General features: G+C 55.4%; 6 protein-coding genes across 6 annotated transcripts; 3 read left to right on the plus strand and 3 right to left on the minus strand.

Moving 5' to 3' along the window:
• Positions 1-901: 901 nt before the first annotated feature.
• On the plus strand, positions 902-3400 carry HMPREF1541_02417 (uncharacterized protein; the record flags this gene model as incomplete). Its single annotated transcript, XM_008716772.1, has 1 exon — positions 902-3400. One exon carries the CDS (start codon positions 902-904, stop codon positions 3398-3400), a length of 2499 nt encoding a protein of 832 aa, XP_008714994.1.
• A 454-nt stretch (positions 3401-3854) lies between these two features.
• HMPREF1541_02418 (uncharacterized protein) lies at positions 3855-4481 on the plus strand (the record flags this gene model as incomplete). The annotated part of the gene is made up of 1 exon (XM_008716773.1): positions 3855-4481. One exon carries the CDS (start codon positions 3855-3857, stop codon positions 4479-4481), a length of 627 nt encoding a protein of 208 aa, XP_008714995.1.
• Positions 4482-4978: 497 nt separating this feature from the next.
• On the minus strand, positions 4979-6037 carry HMPREF1541_02419 (uncharacterized protein; the record flags this gene model as incomplete). Its single annotated transcript, XM_008716774.1, has 1 exon — positions 4979-6037. The coding sequence occupies one exon, from the start codon at positions 6035-6037 to the stop codon at positions 4979-4981; it is 1059 nt and encodes a 352-aa protein (XP_008714996.1).
• Positions 6038-6566: 529 nt separating this feature from the next.
• On the minus strand, positions 6567-7736 carry HMPREF1541_02420 (uncharacterized protein; the record flags this gene model as incomplete). Its single annotated transcript, XM_008716775.1, has 1 exon — positions 6567-7736. The coding sequence occupies one exon, from the start codon at positions 7734-7736 to the stop codon at positions 6567-6569; it is 1170 nt and encodes a 389-aa protein (XP_008714997.1).
• Positions 7737-8303: 567 nt separating this feature from the next.
• Positions 8304-12968, minus strand: HMPREF1541_02421 (uncharacterized protein; the record flags this gene model as incomplete). The annotated part of the gene is made up of 1 exon (XM_008716776.1): positions 8304-12968. The coding sequence occupies one exon, from the start codon at positions 12966-12968 to the stop codon at positions 8304-8306; it is 4665 nt and encodes a 1554-aa protein (XP_008714998.1).
• A 506-nt stretch (positions 12969-13474) lies between these two features.
• On the plus strand, positions 13475-15561 carry HMPREF1541_02422 (uncharacterized protein; the record flags this gene model as incomplete). The annotated part of the gene is made up of 2 exons (XM_008716777.1): positions 13475-14779; positions 14833-15561. 2 exons carry the CDS (start codon positions 13475-13477, stop codon positions 15559-15561), a joined length of 2034 nt encoding a protein of 677 aa, XP_008714999.1.
• Between the last annotated feature and the right edge of the window lie 398 nt (positions 15562-15959).

Consider the following 15959-nt stretch of genomic DNA (forward strand, 5'->3'; position numbering starts at 1 on the left):
GCTTGGTAGCTCCACTCCGCCCGCGGCAGCAAAGCAGCATCGCTAAGGCGTGGCGGTTGTGGGCTGGCATGGGTTAGGGCCGCAAGGACTAGCCCTCCAGGCTCTAGTCACAGGCTTAGTGTTGTTACCTTGAGGCCCAGGTGGCTCAGGTTTTGCAGGCTCTCACGTGGGAGAGGGCTGCAGGATTCAGACTTTGTCTCATGACGGCTGCCAAGCTTTCCGGAAAGTGCAGCTCTCGTGTCTGGCACCCACTGGCATTCCGGGGGTTACCCTAGCTGAACAAAGCCCATATCGTCTTTGCCTAGCGCCTGCTGCAGCGTGAACAGGTCCATCTGGCAACGAAGATGTGCATGAAAAGACTCCGCAGGGCCCGCAGCGGCATGTGTTACAGTTCATCTGTCATGGAAATAACGCGCGACACGGTCCTCTAATTTCAATATTTTTTCCTCCTAGAAGTCGAGTGAGTCGTGACAGTGGGCAGTAGAGACCGGTAGAACTGCTTATCAGCCGCGCAATTTTCGAGGGACCCCAGCCAATGGATTATGGGCTCCAGGGCGTGGTAATACGACAGGACATGGACGATAAGAGGCGTACTGGGTAAGCGAACAGATAGCTCCAACCATCACGTATCTTGGGCAGGCGTGCGGGCATTTGACCTGAGGTCACACGAGCTTCCGGGATCCCAAAGAGCGAACTGGTGCTGGCGTCGATACGGCGTAGCTGCGGTAAGCGACGGTCGTTCTTACCCTAACCCTGGGGCGGGGCTCTTGCCAAGAGATCCGCTCGCGATCCTCGACGCGTGGGCTGCGATCTGAAATTCCCAGGGCATGACTTCCTGCCGGTCGTCCACAGTAGGCGAGCCACATTCGCAAGCCGATTCTGTCTCCCATGGCTCCTGAATATGAATGGCATGGACGACGGCGGAGACGTGCACAACTTCTCGGACGCAGACGATGACTTTGACTTTGGAAATCTCCCAGACGACGCGCTTCGGGAACTCGAACACAATGCCATACTCTCGACACAGCAACAGGCTGCAACTGGCCGACTCCCCCACAAGACCAAATTCGAGTCCAACCCTCGTCAATCCAATGCTAATCGCCCGAACGTGCTGCCTCACCTGCAGAAAGCACTGAATGAAAGTTATGAGATTGACAGTTTCGAGACGATTGGAGAGGAAAGAGTGCCGACTCCGATCGAGGAGGTCCGCTCTTTCATACCACAGAACCACAAGCCTCCCAGTGAGGTGACCCAGAGAGAGCAATGGCGGCAGAACAGATTTGGAAAATCTCATCCCAATCCCCAGTTTCGGCCACATGCTCCTACGAGACATCAGTATGGTCAGGGTCAACAGCCCGTGGCGCCTCTGCCTTCGCAGCGAGGCGCCAACAGTCTCAGTCGCACTTTTGGCGCCACCCAAGGTACACAAGGCACCGCCCATCCTGACCTCGATCTGTCGACAACGATGCCAAATGCCGATCGCGATGCACTCTCAGCACGCATCGCTGAACTGCTCAAGGAGCGCGACAGCCTCTTCACGGAGCTCAAACAAGCAAAGGATGATATTATGACCCACAAGGGCGAGATTTTCATCATCAGAGAGAACAAAGACAAGGAAACCAAGGTCTACGATAGGCAGTTGGCAGCTATCAAGAAGTCGATGCAGGATGAGTCCGCAAAGCACAAAGCAGCGTTGGACGCACTGTCTTCGAAACATTCCGCCTTGATGACCGAGTTCGATATGACCAAGGACGACCTGAAAGAGGAGACCCGCAGAACGAAGGCGCTCGAGACGCGATTGAAGGATAAAACTGGCCAGAAAGCGAATAATACTGATATCACACCTCAGAAACACCGTCCAGCTAATTCCCTCCGTGACGGATTTGATGACGATGAGATCATGGTTGTTTCGCCTGCCAAATCTGCCACAAGACGATCCAAGCCTTCGACTCCGACCGCAGCGAACAAACGGAAACGAAAAGTGGATGCCAGCCCTATCAAGCCTCTCGCATTGCGGCAGTCGAATGAAGGCGAACAGCCACCGACCCTCAAAGGTGAGCCCTTGGGAAAAGCGGATCGTGTTGTCCCCGTTTTCCGCAAAGACAAGCAGGCTGAGCGACATCTGAAACTTGTTCAACGGATCTTCAATTACCAGCTCAAAGCCCGTAAGGAAAGGCTGGTGGAGGCCTTGATCCATTACGCTCTCCCGAGTGAGCCTCAGAAAACATTCTCTACGACGATGCTCGACTCGGCTGCACGCTTGAGTGGCCCAACGTTGCCAGTAGATCTTCTCCAGATCTTCATCCAGTTATGGTCCCAGTCCTTGAAAGAGAAATACTATGAATGCGTGCCGATCTTGATCGAGGTGGTCGACTACATGCTCGACATTCACACGGCCGCGATTGAGAAATCCACCATAACGAATCTACTGGCGGTGCTTCAGGACTCGGCGACTATCAATGGCTCCGCTCGCTTCAAGCACTCGCCTGTGTACCGCGGCAATTTTGGCCAATTTCGCCAGACGCCCGTGTCTGCTCTCAATCCTCTTGTTGATAGTACAGCTTGTCTTGGTCTACTATACAAAGTCGCCTGTCTCGCCATAGACTCGAAGCCCCTAATTGACCACTTCTGGCGGTCCATGTCAACCGACTTTGTGTTGATGATGCTGAACTCGTGGCAGCCCATATCGGACATCACTCTTATGCTCCACCTGCTAGCCACGTCTATCTTTGAGGGGACCTTTGGCAACATCTGTCCCGATCCATCTACGCAGAACACTATGGAGACGCACATCATCAATCGTGTGTCCTATCTCTTGTGGGAGACGCCCAAGGTCGATGAGGGCTTTCCCAATCCATCTCGCTCCGATCTCTGTCGATTTCGCCTCGAGTCTCTCGGGTTGTTGAGCACGCTGGCAATCGACTCGTCTATGCCACCCCACGACGATCCACACCACCATGGGTCTGTGCTTCTTGCCTCTCACCCTTCGGCGATCGCGCGCATTGTCCGCTCGCTGTACGATGCGACAGCCAGCCTCTATCTTCTCACCAGCACTGCTTCGTTATATGCTCAGATCATCAATCGCGGTGTCCGGTTGCTGTATCATTTGATGACACAACATGGCGAGGAGATTAATCTGCAAGAGAAGCTGTCTACCGTCAATGGTGGAGTGCACAAACATCGAGTTGTGCTGACCAGGCTCGCTTTCAGTGAAGGATGGCTCATCGACGCCGAAGTGACGGATGAGACCTGTGCCATGGCCACAGCGCTACTTGAGGACAGTGTGACGCCAGATGAGGCGGAGATGATGATCCAGGCTTTCCCAGGGTTCAGTGGCAGAAAACGCGAGAAATCGGGCATATCAAGTCGCGATGAGGACGCTATGGATATCGAAGCCTGACTTGGGGTCTAGGAAGTGTTGGATGGTTGAGGATATCTGCGAAGCGTGGCGTGGTACAGGCTATGTATGATGATTGGAATGTCAATGACTACGAAGTTGATGAACCTTCTGTTGCGGTCCCCCGCGGAATCATCTGTTCTCCCGTGCCAACACCGGCTTACTCACCTTTAAGCTCAACCTCATATCGCCAGTTAATGGTCAAGGACTCTACGATAGCGCCAAGCATGCATCAGCCTCGGCTCCACCCACCTGCATCCAAGTTACATCATTTGCTGGCGACTGGCGACTGGCGATCAAAGCTTTCTACAAGTCGCGACTCACCTCTTGCATTCTTCCAGTCCGGGGTCCGCCTCGCGCCTGCTCTAACGACACTGTCGCATACGCATGCGACTTGATCACCAGGCAAGTCATCACAACTCGCGACGCTCCACCCCATTCTCTGCGCTCTCACACCATGTCTGAACCAACCACCGACGCGATCCCCACGTCCTCCGACCCGCGCAGCAAGCGCCCCCTCAAGAAAGCCCGGCAGCTCCCGCCCTCGGCCTCGGCCTCGGCCACCGCCGCAGTCGCAATCGAGAACCTCATGGCCGACCCGGACATCCCCCTCGCGCTCCCAGACGCCTCCAAGCCCAAGACGGCCGGCGGTCTTGCGCCGCCGCCGGAGATCGTGACCAACGTGCAGGGCAGCAGTGCGGGCGCCGGGTCCGGCGAGTTTCACGTCTACAAGGCCAGTCGGCGGAGGGAGTATGAGCGCTTGAGGCTGATGGATGAGGAGGCCAAGAAGGAGGATGAGGATGCGAGGTGGGAACGGGAGGAGAGGGAGAGGAGATTGAGAGATGAGGAGGCGACGAGGAGGAAGAGGGAGAAGAGGAATAAGCGGAAGAAGGGGAAGGGCGGGAAGGAGGACGGGAAGGGGAAGGATGGTGATGGAGATGTGCAGGTCAGAGACGCGGGTGAGAGCAAGAAGAGCCCCACCGTGCGGGAGGTTGAGCGATCAAAGAATGACGAGGAGGAGAACGAGGTTGGTGGCGCGGTGCAGGAGCACGAGAACGGCATCACGATTCACGATGACGATTGAGAGAAGCGAGCGAGTGTCAGCACACACGACTATCTCTCAAAGCCCTCAGGCCCTTCCTCCTGCCGAGCAAGTTGATATGACCTGGGCAATGCGCTTTGCCTCAGCAGCTTCAACGAGAACAGCCTTCCTCGCCCAAAGAAACCGCCAAGGTGGTCGAAATGATCTAGGCAACGGGTTTTGTCTCACTAGTCTCGAACAACTACCAGATCATCATCCCACTGTCCATGGCGAGCACTGTGGGTACTTGGGGAATCAACGAATTGAAAGTTCGACCAACGGAACCCGAAGACACAGAAGGGTTCTTTGGCACTGTATCTTTATGGCGCTAGGCGCTGAGTCTAGCGCCCTCGAACGCCAGTCTTCACAGGCACGACAGTCCTCAATAGCCGTTCTACAACTAATGAACATCCCGCAATGCAAAATACGCTTCCAACGAATGGTCCCAAATGTACGCCATATACCCAGTCATGCTCAACCTCATCCTATGAGTAAGGCTTTCAAGTCAACGCACTCCCCCTCGAACCCAAGCGACGCCTCTCACACGCCCGTAGCGCGCGCCACGCCAACTCCCGCTCCCGCTCGCGCTCCTCCGTCAAAGTCAAGTCATGCCTCCCATTCATAAGGTACCTGACACGACGCTCCGACTCCTCACGCTCCTGGTCTCGGTCCCACCCCCTCTCCTCCTCATTATCATCACGACCCCGTCCAATATCCCCATGATGCCCCAGCGGCGTCCCCTCGCTTTCCCTCACAACCCTCCTTTCCCGCGGCCCCAAGCCCACACCCAAGCCCACGCCACCCACCGGGCCTCGTTGCCTTCTCGATCTCGCAAGCGGCTGCTCCGCCCTCTCCCTCTCCGCAGTGCCGATGTTCGCACCCCCACCAGCAGCACTCGTTTCAACACCCTCACCGTAACTGCCTCCCTGCGCCGTCTGCGCCGCCGCCCTCTTCATAGCCCTCCAAGCCTCATCACCATAAGGCCTCTGCGCTCCCGCTCCCGCTCCCGCACCCGCACCCGCGACCGCCTCCAACTCCCGCGGCGGCACACTCGGCGTCGACCGCCGCGGCACGGGCAGCACGTCGGCAAAGACTGCGCCACGGGCACGCACCTCGTACCTGCACCGCGGCGACTGTCCGTTGTGGGCGGCGCCGCTGGCGTTGGTGTTGGCGGGGACGTCGAAACGACTCCCGACCCCCCGCAGCGTTCCCTGGCGACGCGGCAAGCCGAGCTGGTGACGCAAATTGAGAGTCATTTGCGCGAGGCTGGCGTGGAGGTCTTGGGTGGTGGCGGTGGGGAGGCGGGGTGAGTTGGTGAACTGCCGGAGGGGCGCGGCCGGGGGCTCGGTTCTTGTTGTGGTGGTTTGGGCCGGGGGAGTGGTGGGGTGGCACGGTGTTGATGGGCGTCGCGGTGTCCTTGGTGCGACGGGCTCGGGTCCGATGGCTTCGGACCGGTCGATTACCTCGATGTCTTCGTCGGGGGCGTCGGAGATTTCGGAGGAGGTGATCTCCTCCCAGTCGTCTGGGGTGGAGGGGCAGGTTGCGGTGGAGGGAGGCATGGTGAAGGTGAATTTGTGTAGTGGAGGGTGTCTGGACAGTGAAGGCTGAGGTTGTGGAAACCCAACAGTGAGATATATATGTATATATACACACTTGGAAGACAGACAGAGAGACGAAGACGGGGATCTCCAACGGCACTTCGCGTTTCTTAAGTAGATACTGATCGATATTGATGTTGATGTTGATATTGATGCCTACCGTGAAAACTAATGTTGTCGCTTTCTTTCAGCCCGGCTGGCCTTCTATCAGGCATCCATCACGATATTCATGGTACACTATGTCAGCTCCTCGTCCACTTACCAAACGACGAGGGAAAATTCTGCTCTTTTGTCCCTGCTCGTTGGCTCCGGGTGACTCACTGCTATTCAGACACACGCTCTTCTTCTGGTTGTTCATGCTAGCTAACGAGAAAGCCAGCGACCAACTGCCTCCACCGCAGAGGGTAAAGTCAGTGAGAGTACCTGCAAACAGACTCCACATATGTTTACCGCCTGTTTGAGTACCTCTTCCTTCGCCCCCCTCCCCCTCTCATCCCCTCCTCACAGCCCGATCAACACCACTAGCCCACCTCAGACACCTCTCCAGCGCCCCCGGCACAACGGCCCACCACGCGCCGACACACCTTGCATAGAACGGCAGCCTCAACACGCCGCCCTCCCCCCTCTCCACGTACCACGTAATCCACCGGGCGACATCCTTCCCCTCCACCACCGCACCCATGAAGCGCGCCCACCAAGGCAGTCTCGTCATGCTAAACAGCGCCGTGTCCATCTGGCCCACCTCAACGAGCAGCGTCTTGACGTGCCGCCGCACGCGCGAGTCCGAGTGCGCTTGGATCTCGTGGAAGAGGGAGTTGTGTAGGGCCGACACGGCGGCTTTGCTGGCGGCGTAGTCGGAGAGGTGCGAGGGGCTGAGGTGGGAGAGGATGGAGGAGAGGGTCACGATGTGGCCGCCGGTTGGGGAGGCGAGGATGTGGGGGAGCACGGCGTGCAGGAGGTTGAAGTGCGAGGCGACGTTGGTGGTGAGGGTGTTGAGGGCTTGTTCGGGCGCGAGAGTCGTTGTCGTTGTCGTTGTCGCTGTCTTCGTGGTGCCATTCGACGATGACGAGGGAAGCAGCGGCAGCGCGTGGATGGGCAGCGCGGCGTTGTTGACGAGGATGGTGGGTGGGCCGAGTTTCTTGACGATGTTGGCGATGGACGTCTGTACCTGCGCCTGACTCCCTACGTCGCACTGCTCCCAGAGAAGGTCGCCCGCGCCTTCCATAAGTTCCTCGGCTTCGCTGTCGGCGGACTTGATGTCCAGCACGGCTACTTTGACGCCGCGCATGACAAGGGATTCCATGAGTACGCGGCCGAGACCGCTGCCACCGCCGGTGATGACGACGACATCACGCTCCCAGTCGACGTCGCGGGGTGCGCCGAAGGTAATGCGCTGGTTGAGGTACAGCAGGATTTCCACGACGCAGAGGAATGCTGTCCAGTAGAGGGTGTAGAAGGCGATGGGTTCCTTATGCTTGTGCACGGCGGCGATGCAGAGGTAGCCGATGAGACATATTGCTGGGTGGAATACCGAGCGGCCGAGGATGTAGATGATGAGGTCGAGGTTGATGTATGAGAGGAATGGTTTGACGGGTTGCTGGCTTGCGGCCGGGAGGGTGGTGTAGACCGTCTTCTCGGGCTCCGTGCCCGGGATGCCCATTGTGCTTTTGGAAGTCCTCGAAAGTCTCACGAGCTAGACGGAAGCTGTCCTTGCACTGCTGTCTGTACTGCTTTCTTGCCTTTGCCGTGAGTGAGCTGACGCTGTGCTTCCTGCTGATTATATACTAAATCCCTGTACACCAATGCAGCGAGTATGCAAGTGCCAGTAACGCTTCCGCCTGAGGTCGATGTTACAAGCAAGCGGCGACATGGTCAGAAAGTTGAAAGCTCTTTCAAACACATCGTGTGGCAGATGGTAGGGGTAGGGAGTTGGGAGATTCTGCCAATCACGTCGCACGAGGCTGGACTGAGCTAGGAGTTCTGAAACTCGACTTGTTCGCATGAGTCGCAGTGTCTTCTTGTCTTATACCCAGGAGCCAGGAGTCAGAAGTCACGAGTCAAGAGATTTGCATTGTGATGAGTGGCCCTTCGTATCTAATACACTTTTACTGAAGTAGTCAGGTTGAATGCCCGCCGGGCCTTTGCCTCCCGGGTATCGCTATGAAGTCGCATGTCGACCCCTTAATATTCGTTGTAATCATACAGTCGTGTAGCTTGCTGGACTTGTTTAGATGCCCATGCCGGGCAGCTCATCCAGATAACCTTCCTCATCACCTCTTCCATATTCATAAGGCTTCTCCATCGAAACCTTCGACTCTTCGTATGCGAAATCGCTTTGCACCCAGTCTACTGCTCCGCTCCCGGTCCACTCATGTTCTCCCTCAATCTCGAATTCGCAGCCTTGAACAGCGCATCCATTACCTCCTTCCTTGATGACGGCAAGATCTCGCAGCTGTCTGACATCAAATTTAAATCCTTGATCGCGTGGTATTGGCATGATTCTTGGATCCTCATCTCTGGGTCTGTCGTTGGCGGAAATATCGGGATAGAGCGTCAGTGGGACTTTCGACGTCTCTTCCGCGTTCACTGACGGATACTTGGGCATGCCTTCAGCCTCGCAAGCGGGATCAAATGACGTCGAGAAGGAATTCTGTTCTGCCGTAGTCATTGAACCCACGCCCGACCCTGGCTGTTCAGAATAGGGCTTGTAATTCGCCATGGATGTAGGATCAATCCGCCGATGCATTGATCCATCGCTGATTCCATTCCCAGAACCTATTCCCGCCTGTTGCATGAACATCATGATGTTTCTGATCGTCTCCTCGTCTTCGGCCTCATCGTCACCATTTTCGCGTTGCTCTTTGTCGGCAAAGTACGCAAGTCGACGACTTCGAATGAAAGCCGAGTCTGGCATTTCCTCGGCTTCGTCAGAGACTACTGAATCAGCCTCTCGAGGTTTGTGTGCGAGGTCCTCAGGGCTGAACATGGAGACAAAATCTGCAGCTTTGGAATGAGGCGGTGGACGCTGAAGCAGTGAATATTGGGGCCATTCTTCACTGTCCGTTACGATCGTAGTTTGCGTGGAAACTTTCGGTTGTATGATATTCATCTCAGGTGCAGATGAACCGCCTCTCTGTCCACGACTGGCCGAAGATATGGGAGGCCGGAGACCTTGTGGCCACAAAGAGTAGCGGTAAAAGGCTTGCAGCTGAGCATTGTGTGTTGCTAGCTTCCATCGCGGCATTCGTGAATCGTAAGGGAACAGCTTATGCAAAGCCTGCAGATGGGGACCTCTTGGGTACTGGAATGTTCCCAATCGAATGTACGTATCTCGCTTCCTCAGCCACGTTCCACCTGCCGTAGAGATGTCCCAAGCAATCGGCAGGCCAACTGGTTGCCACCAGTCTTGTGGGTCCAGCCTTGCATCACCAGTGAGCAAAGTATTCGAGAGGTGTGGTCCAGACAGTGCTCGTGCGCGTTGTGCGCGCGTTATCATGTCAGAGTCAACTGATGTGTGCCGGGTACCTCTCCAGTGTCGCTGTGGCGGTGTCGAGCCCTTAAAGGTGCTACGAAACTCTTTGGACGTATGGGTATTATCGTTCGGACAGTAGGGCCCTTCGTTAGGATAGGGATTTGTGCAAATTGAAGCCGTTTCGACATCCATCGTTGTTGATTTCCATGAGGGAGGAGTACCCCAGCCATCGCCCTTTGAGTCACGCGGATCCGTTTCGGTGTGACTCTCCTCGAAGCCAACAGAGTCCCATGCCTCAGGATGCGGCTGTGCAGGCTGGGCAATCTCTGCCCACGCCTCGGTCGCTGCCTCATCGGGCTTGACAGGACCCTGAGACGATGCCGTATCTCTATCAGTGTCCTGATGCCATGCTTCAGCCCGCTTCGCCCAATCATCACTCTCGTTGATGGCAGCGGGTGCGTCGGTCTTGACATCGTGCTGCTCCGGGATTTCGCTTGCAACAGCAGGAGCTTGACCAGACGATTGCTCATGACCCGTGGCCGTAGGAGAGGACGACTTGCGCTTCACGACTCTCCTGCGACCCTTCTGGCGGGTTCTGATAATGACACCAGGCTTCGGAATGGCGGCCACGATTGCTGTCTCTGTAGAGGTAATGTCGGGATTCCTGTTCAAGGGGTAAGGAGCTCGATTAACCCAGAAGAGCTCATTTGCAAGTCGATACTCATCACAGTCTTCCGGAGCTGGTCTTCTGGGATCGAAAGGATATCTTTTGTCATGGGCTGCAAGGCTCGGATTGTTCACGACGCCTCTCCACCTCCCTTGACGGATCTTGTTATCACGCCACTGTAACCAGCGCCCATCTTGCGTTGATATGTCCCAAGCGATAGGATTTCCATTGGAGTCGAAGCCTTGACGCAAGCAAGTCTCAGAAGGAGAGCAGATTGGCCCACTATCACTGTCAGAGCCCTCTGCCTTCAGCTCGCCAACATCGCCCGACCTTTGCCATGTTTTCGCTTCGATCCGAGCCACCGATTCACTTCTGTCCTCATCATGATCCTCGTTATCACTTTCTGCCTTGACTTTCCGTGTTCTACCACGCTTGAGATGACGAGGTTTGACCTGAGTACCTCCATCATCTTGAGTCAGCTGGGGATTCGGGCTTCGGCGACGATGTGAGGGCTTCGAGGGTGGTGATGGATGCGACCATGGTGTTTGATCTAACGTACCGGTTTCTATCTTCTCACTCTGGCCAGGAGGCTGTTGTTGGATCTGTTCCTGATTCTCACCCTCATGCTGGTCGTTCTGCATGGAGACTCCCTTCAGCGCCTCCTTTTCCTTGGCCTCGAGATCTTGCTTCATTCTCCGGATCTTCTCCCGGTGATGCTCTTGGTCTTTACGCAGCAGATCGCCACGCTCCTCAACGACATCCAATAGGTCTTCCGTTGACGCGTTGGGACCGCCGACGCTAGAGATGATACTCCAAGCTCGACGGAACTCGTCTCGAATCGCTACGATACCGTTGTGACCCACAACGCGAGCAACATTGTGATCTACCTCGAACGGGTCCTCAATCGCAAGGAGATAACGTTGTCGAACATTCTTTTTCTGATCCGCCCACTTCGCCTCGGTCCAACCTTTGTGATATTTCTTCAGAATGCCGCCTCGTGAACGAATAGATATGACATCGTTCTTGAAGTTGAAGCCTTCACGTGCTGAATAGTACCAGAAGAAGCCTCGAAGGAGGTGACCCGTTGATTCTCGATTGCGGGGTTGCTGAGCTTTATATGCTTCAATAGTGGCCTGATCTTGCCAGAACCGAATATCGAACTTTCCTTCGAACTTTGGCACAGGCTCGGGGTTCCATGAATCTTGGGTGATAGCCAGGTCCTGCAGATTGGGAATGACAGGGGGCTGAGCAACGTTCATGAGGTAATGTAAGACCATGAGGATGTAACCGTAGGACGACAGCGTGCCCCAGTAAGGGGTATTGATATCTCGAATTTTAGCCCAAGCTTTTACGAAAGTGCCGATCTGGGCAACGCGTGAGTCGTAGAGGCAGTACTCACGCAACAAACGTGTGTTGTGGATGGCCACAAAGTTGGTAAAGTTGATGTCACATTGGATCCCGCAGTCGCCAGTAAACTCCAAGCTGGGTTGCTTGTTCTTTGATGGGGATGCTGGCAAGATCACTTGTGCTGCTGCTTCTTCAGAGGAGAGCTCTTGCAACGCAGAGGCGATGTCTGACATACTGAGGTCAGGTGGCGTGTCTGCATGTTGGTTGACAGTCTTTTCTTTCAATGCCTCGGCAGCTTCCAACGTCTCTTTGCGGTAGGCGCGTAGGTTTTCGAGCAGTTCTTCGTTAGGTCGCTCGCAAACGCGCAAGATCGGGACCCGGGTCTTGGTGAGCAACCTGGCACCAATGCCAAGATCGAGCAGGGCGCCTTCGAGCCGAAGTGCGACTTCGAACTTGTCGTCATCCGTTTCGGGATCAATGACAGCTTCTAGTGCGGCACTTGCGGCGCCCTGTTGCTGCGACGAGTCGACCGAAGGATTGGCATTGTCGTTTGGTGCATCTGGCGCATCCTTGTTGATGAGGTCGATCTCCTCTGGGAGTGCTAGCAAAAGGTCCATATCGCACTGCGCCAAGCCGAAGCCATTATTCAAGCTGCCATAGCATCTCAGGCGGATTTCACCGACGGCAATGGATGGATATTTCTCGGCGAGTGATTGCTGGAAAATAGACTCTAGGTGGCGACGAAAATCCTCCTTCAGGATCTGCTCATCTTGCTTGAGCTGATATTTTTGGCGAGTTGCAACTTGAGCCTTGTTCAGGTAGTCAGACTGCGCCATAACCTGCTCGCGAAATGCTCGTTCCTTGTCATCGTAGCTTGGAAATGGACCTAAGAAGCTGGCAGGTGGTGCTGTTGGTGAGTAGAGGTTTCCTCCAGGGGCTGGAGGTCGCCGAAAGTTGTCATACGATTGCTGGTGCGCAGAACGAGAGTTATGGTTAAAGTGTGGACCACGACCGTGGTGCCCATAACCGTGCGGACTTGAAGGCCCTCTGTGGTAGAAGTCTCTGGGGGGTGCGCGGTGGTAGGTGCTGCCACGAGAGGGAGGCTGATTGAAAGCCTGAGGAGATACCGGTGACATTGGCTTTGCGGTGGCGGCAGGCTGAGCTTGGGAACCAAGAGGTGGGAAGGAGTCCATAGAAGGTGGGGGTGACTGGAAAGGCGGAGACATAGGTGCAGCATACGGGTTCATGGAAGGGGGTTGCGTGCCATAACCAGGTCCTTGTCTGGATCCCAGAGAAGGGCCACGGCCACGACCACCACGCGGACGCTGATTAGTTTGGCTTGCAGCATCATTCAACTGGCCCCAAACATGAGGGTTGAAGCCCGCGCCTGGCGGTTGATCAGCCATCACCGGTCGCGATGATGTGGGGTGGATTTGAAGATTGAGAGGCCAGACATGGGAGTTGTGAACTGTGTTACAGTGTGTGTAGTGCTGCTGCAATACGGTGCGGTTGGTCTGGAGTTGGGGGGAACGAGGTTGGAAAGATTTTACAAAGTCGAGAAGGTCGAGGGACGATCAAAAGTAATTTGTAAATGGTTAGAAGGTACTCAACTTGATGGATGTGGATGGAGAGCATCGAACCTGAAGTTGACGACTGATGCACCCATGCGGATTGAATGCTCATTGGCTGTCGGCAGAGCTGCCTGATTGAGCGCCCCGCAGCTGTGACGCTCACTGCCAGCGCCTCGCTCCCTCGCTCCCTCGCGCGGGTTCATGGAATGTAAACCTCACCCTTGACAGTGCCAGCATTCGTCCTTTGTCCTTCGCAACGTCTGCTGCTTCTCCCCGGGGAATGGACTCATACCCTGATAAGCATTCCATTCGCCCTTCAACCTAGTGCGCGATCTGTAGCTATGAACCAGCCGCCGCCCGCGACCGCGGTCAACGGCGCACCTCCTGCGGCTCGACCATTGCCGCGCAAGAAGCCTGCCGGCGCTGACGGTCTCTTCAAGCCCACCAACAACCAGAAGAAGCGCTATCCTCTCGGTGCTCCTCCAAAAGCCCTTGTCCGACCTCCATCCGGCCGTGGTGCCAACTTGCAGCCAGACCTCAACGCAATCAATGCCTTTTCTAACGCGAGAACGGAAAACACCAAACCTACTCAGAACTCCCTGCCGCAGAACGTGCCGGTCAGAGAATTCAAGCTTGTCACCTCTAAACGAGAGCTTCTCGATGGTTTGCGCTATCACCTGCTCCAAGTCGATGACAAGTTGCCGCTAGACATTCGCAATGAAAACGATTTCACTAAGCCTGCGCGTCTGCACCGCCGAAACCCTGATTGGAAGACTCAAGTGAAGGAAGGTGACGAGCCCAAGGAAGCCGATGCAGAAACCGAGGCCCTCAACAAGCGCAGAGATGCGCGCCAAAAAGAACGAGAAGCCAATCTTGCCCAAATCGCTCCTTCAGCGAACTCGAACCGCAGAAAGCTCTTCACCAAAAAGACCGCTCAAGTCTATCACAACGACTACACCGAGGAAGAGAAGCGTCGCATTCAGATGAATTACGAGGAGAAGTTGCCATGGGTTCTCGAGGACTTTGACAATAGACACATTTTGATTGGAAAACATAATCAAGGGTCAATGGGCGTGTACGCCGCATTTGCTCACGAAGCATCGGCCGACGGCGCAAGCTCTAGATTCAGATTACTTCCTATCGAAAAGTCCTACCGATTCGAGAAGCCCAGCAACGTTCAGGCAAATGTTGATTTTAACGACGTCTTCAACGCTTGGAGCAAGAAGAAGAACGTCGAGCCCGAGTTTCTTATGCGCAAAAGGGAGGCCCGGAGACAAGAGATTGAGCGAGAGCGAGAGGCTAAGATCAATAGCAAGCTCTTCCTGGCCGACCAGAGTCTTGCTATGACACGTGAGGGTGAGGATGCAGATCTTGATTTCGAAGATGATTTTGCCGACGATGAAGAGGGGGACATGTTCGGCGACAAGGACGAAGACGAGAAGGCTGCAGAGAAGAAGGTCAAGGAAGACCATCTAAAGGCAAATATTGGGTGGCAGGAGAAGGACGAACGCGAAGTCGAGGCTAGCGAGCACAAGGAAGACGAGTCAGAGCGGCTGAAAGGTATCTGGAGTGGCGCTATGCGCTCTAAACTGGAGAAGCGGGAGCGTAATTACAACCTAGGAAGCGATTCCGACGATAACTCCTCGGTGAGTGTCATGAAAGACTGCTCCTTTGCCCTGACAAAGCTAACCTTGTACAGTCTGATTCCGAAGAAGAGCGCCAACGCCTCGAGGCAGAGAAGCAGGCCAATCTGAAGAAGGAAGAGGAAGGCGGCAAATCTGCTCTCTCGTCTGGTGCCAACACGCCCTCTGGGCGCAAAGAAAAGCATCCTGCCTCGGATCGTGAGGGTGCCATGAAGAAATCCAGCTCTTCCAAGAGCTTGAAGCGCCCGGGCTCACCCAACCTCTCCGATGCATCCGGCACCGATGCTTCTACTGTACGCAAGAAGAAGAAAAAGTCCCACCACTCCTCGTCACAGGGCCCGACGTCCGGCGGCTCTCGGCCCATGTCCCCAGACGGCTTGCGACCTCGTGGTGCCGGCTCTGATACCGACGGCGGCGCCATGTCAGACGGCACTCGGATTAAGATCAAAGTCAAAAAGCCTGGTAGCCCAAGCAGCCCCAACTCGCCTCCTACCTCGCGAGCTGGCTCACCGGCGCCAGGCGCTCGCCGCAATCTCGAGACAGGTCCGCTGCCAACAACAGAAGAGATCCGCGCGCGGATTCCACCCGAGGGCATGGTGGCCAAGGACTTCATCGGCCTATATAAGACACCGACAGATCCTGAGCGTAAAGCCCAGTGGACGGCTTTTATTAGAAAGCTCATCCTTACTAAAAACGGCCGAGTGTATCTCAAAGATGCTGCGCCACCTCCTGTCCCGCCTGGAGAGGCTGCCATCAAGTCGGAGAACGCCAATCCTGCAGGCTAGAACGTTGTGGGGAGCCACTCGTGGATTGTCGCTCGCGGCCACGCCTATTCAGCGGACTTCAAGCCATACGGCCAGTTCTGTGAGAATGGTAACCAGAGGGCTTGATGCCAGGTCTTTTGGGGAGACGATGACCCGCATCGAGATCACTCACACCTCGCACGAACAAGCCAGTGATGCTGCCACTGGAAGAGTAGTCACCTCCTGCAAAGGAAGCTACGAAAATAGCTAGAAATACGCTGGTATCTTTGGGGGAAAAGCACTTCATGGGGATATCGACGTGATGATCAGCGCATGAGAGATGGTTCATGCTGAAAGAATGGCTGGCTAGCTTACTCCTGGGCACGAGTGCGAGAAACACTATCAATTAAAATTCGTATTCAGGGGTATCACAGGTTTAC

Source organism: Cyphellophora europaea (genome assembly GCF_000365145.1).
Source record: "Cyphellophora europaea CBS 101466 unplaced genomic scaffold supercont1.2, whole genome shotgun sequence".
NCBI lineage: Eukaryota > Fungi > Ascomycota > Eurotiomycetes > Chaetothyriales > Cyphellophoraceae > Cyphellophora > Cyphellophora europaea.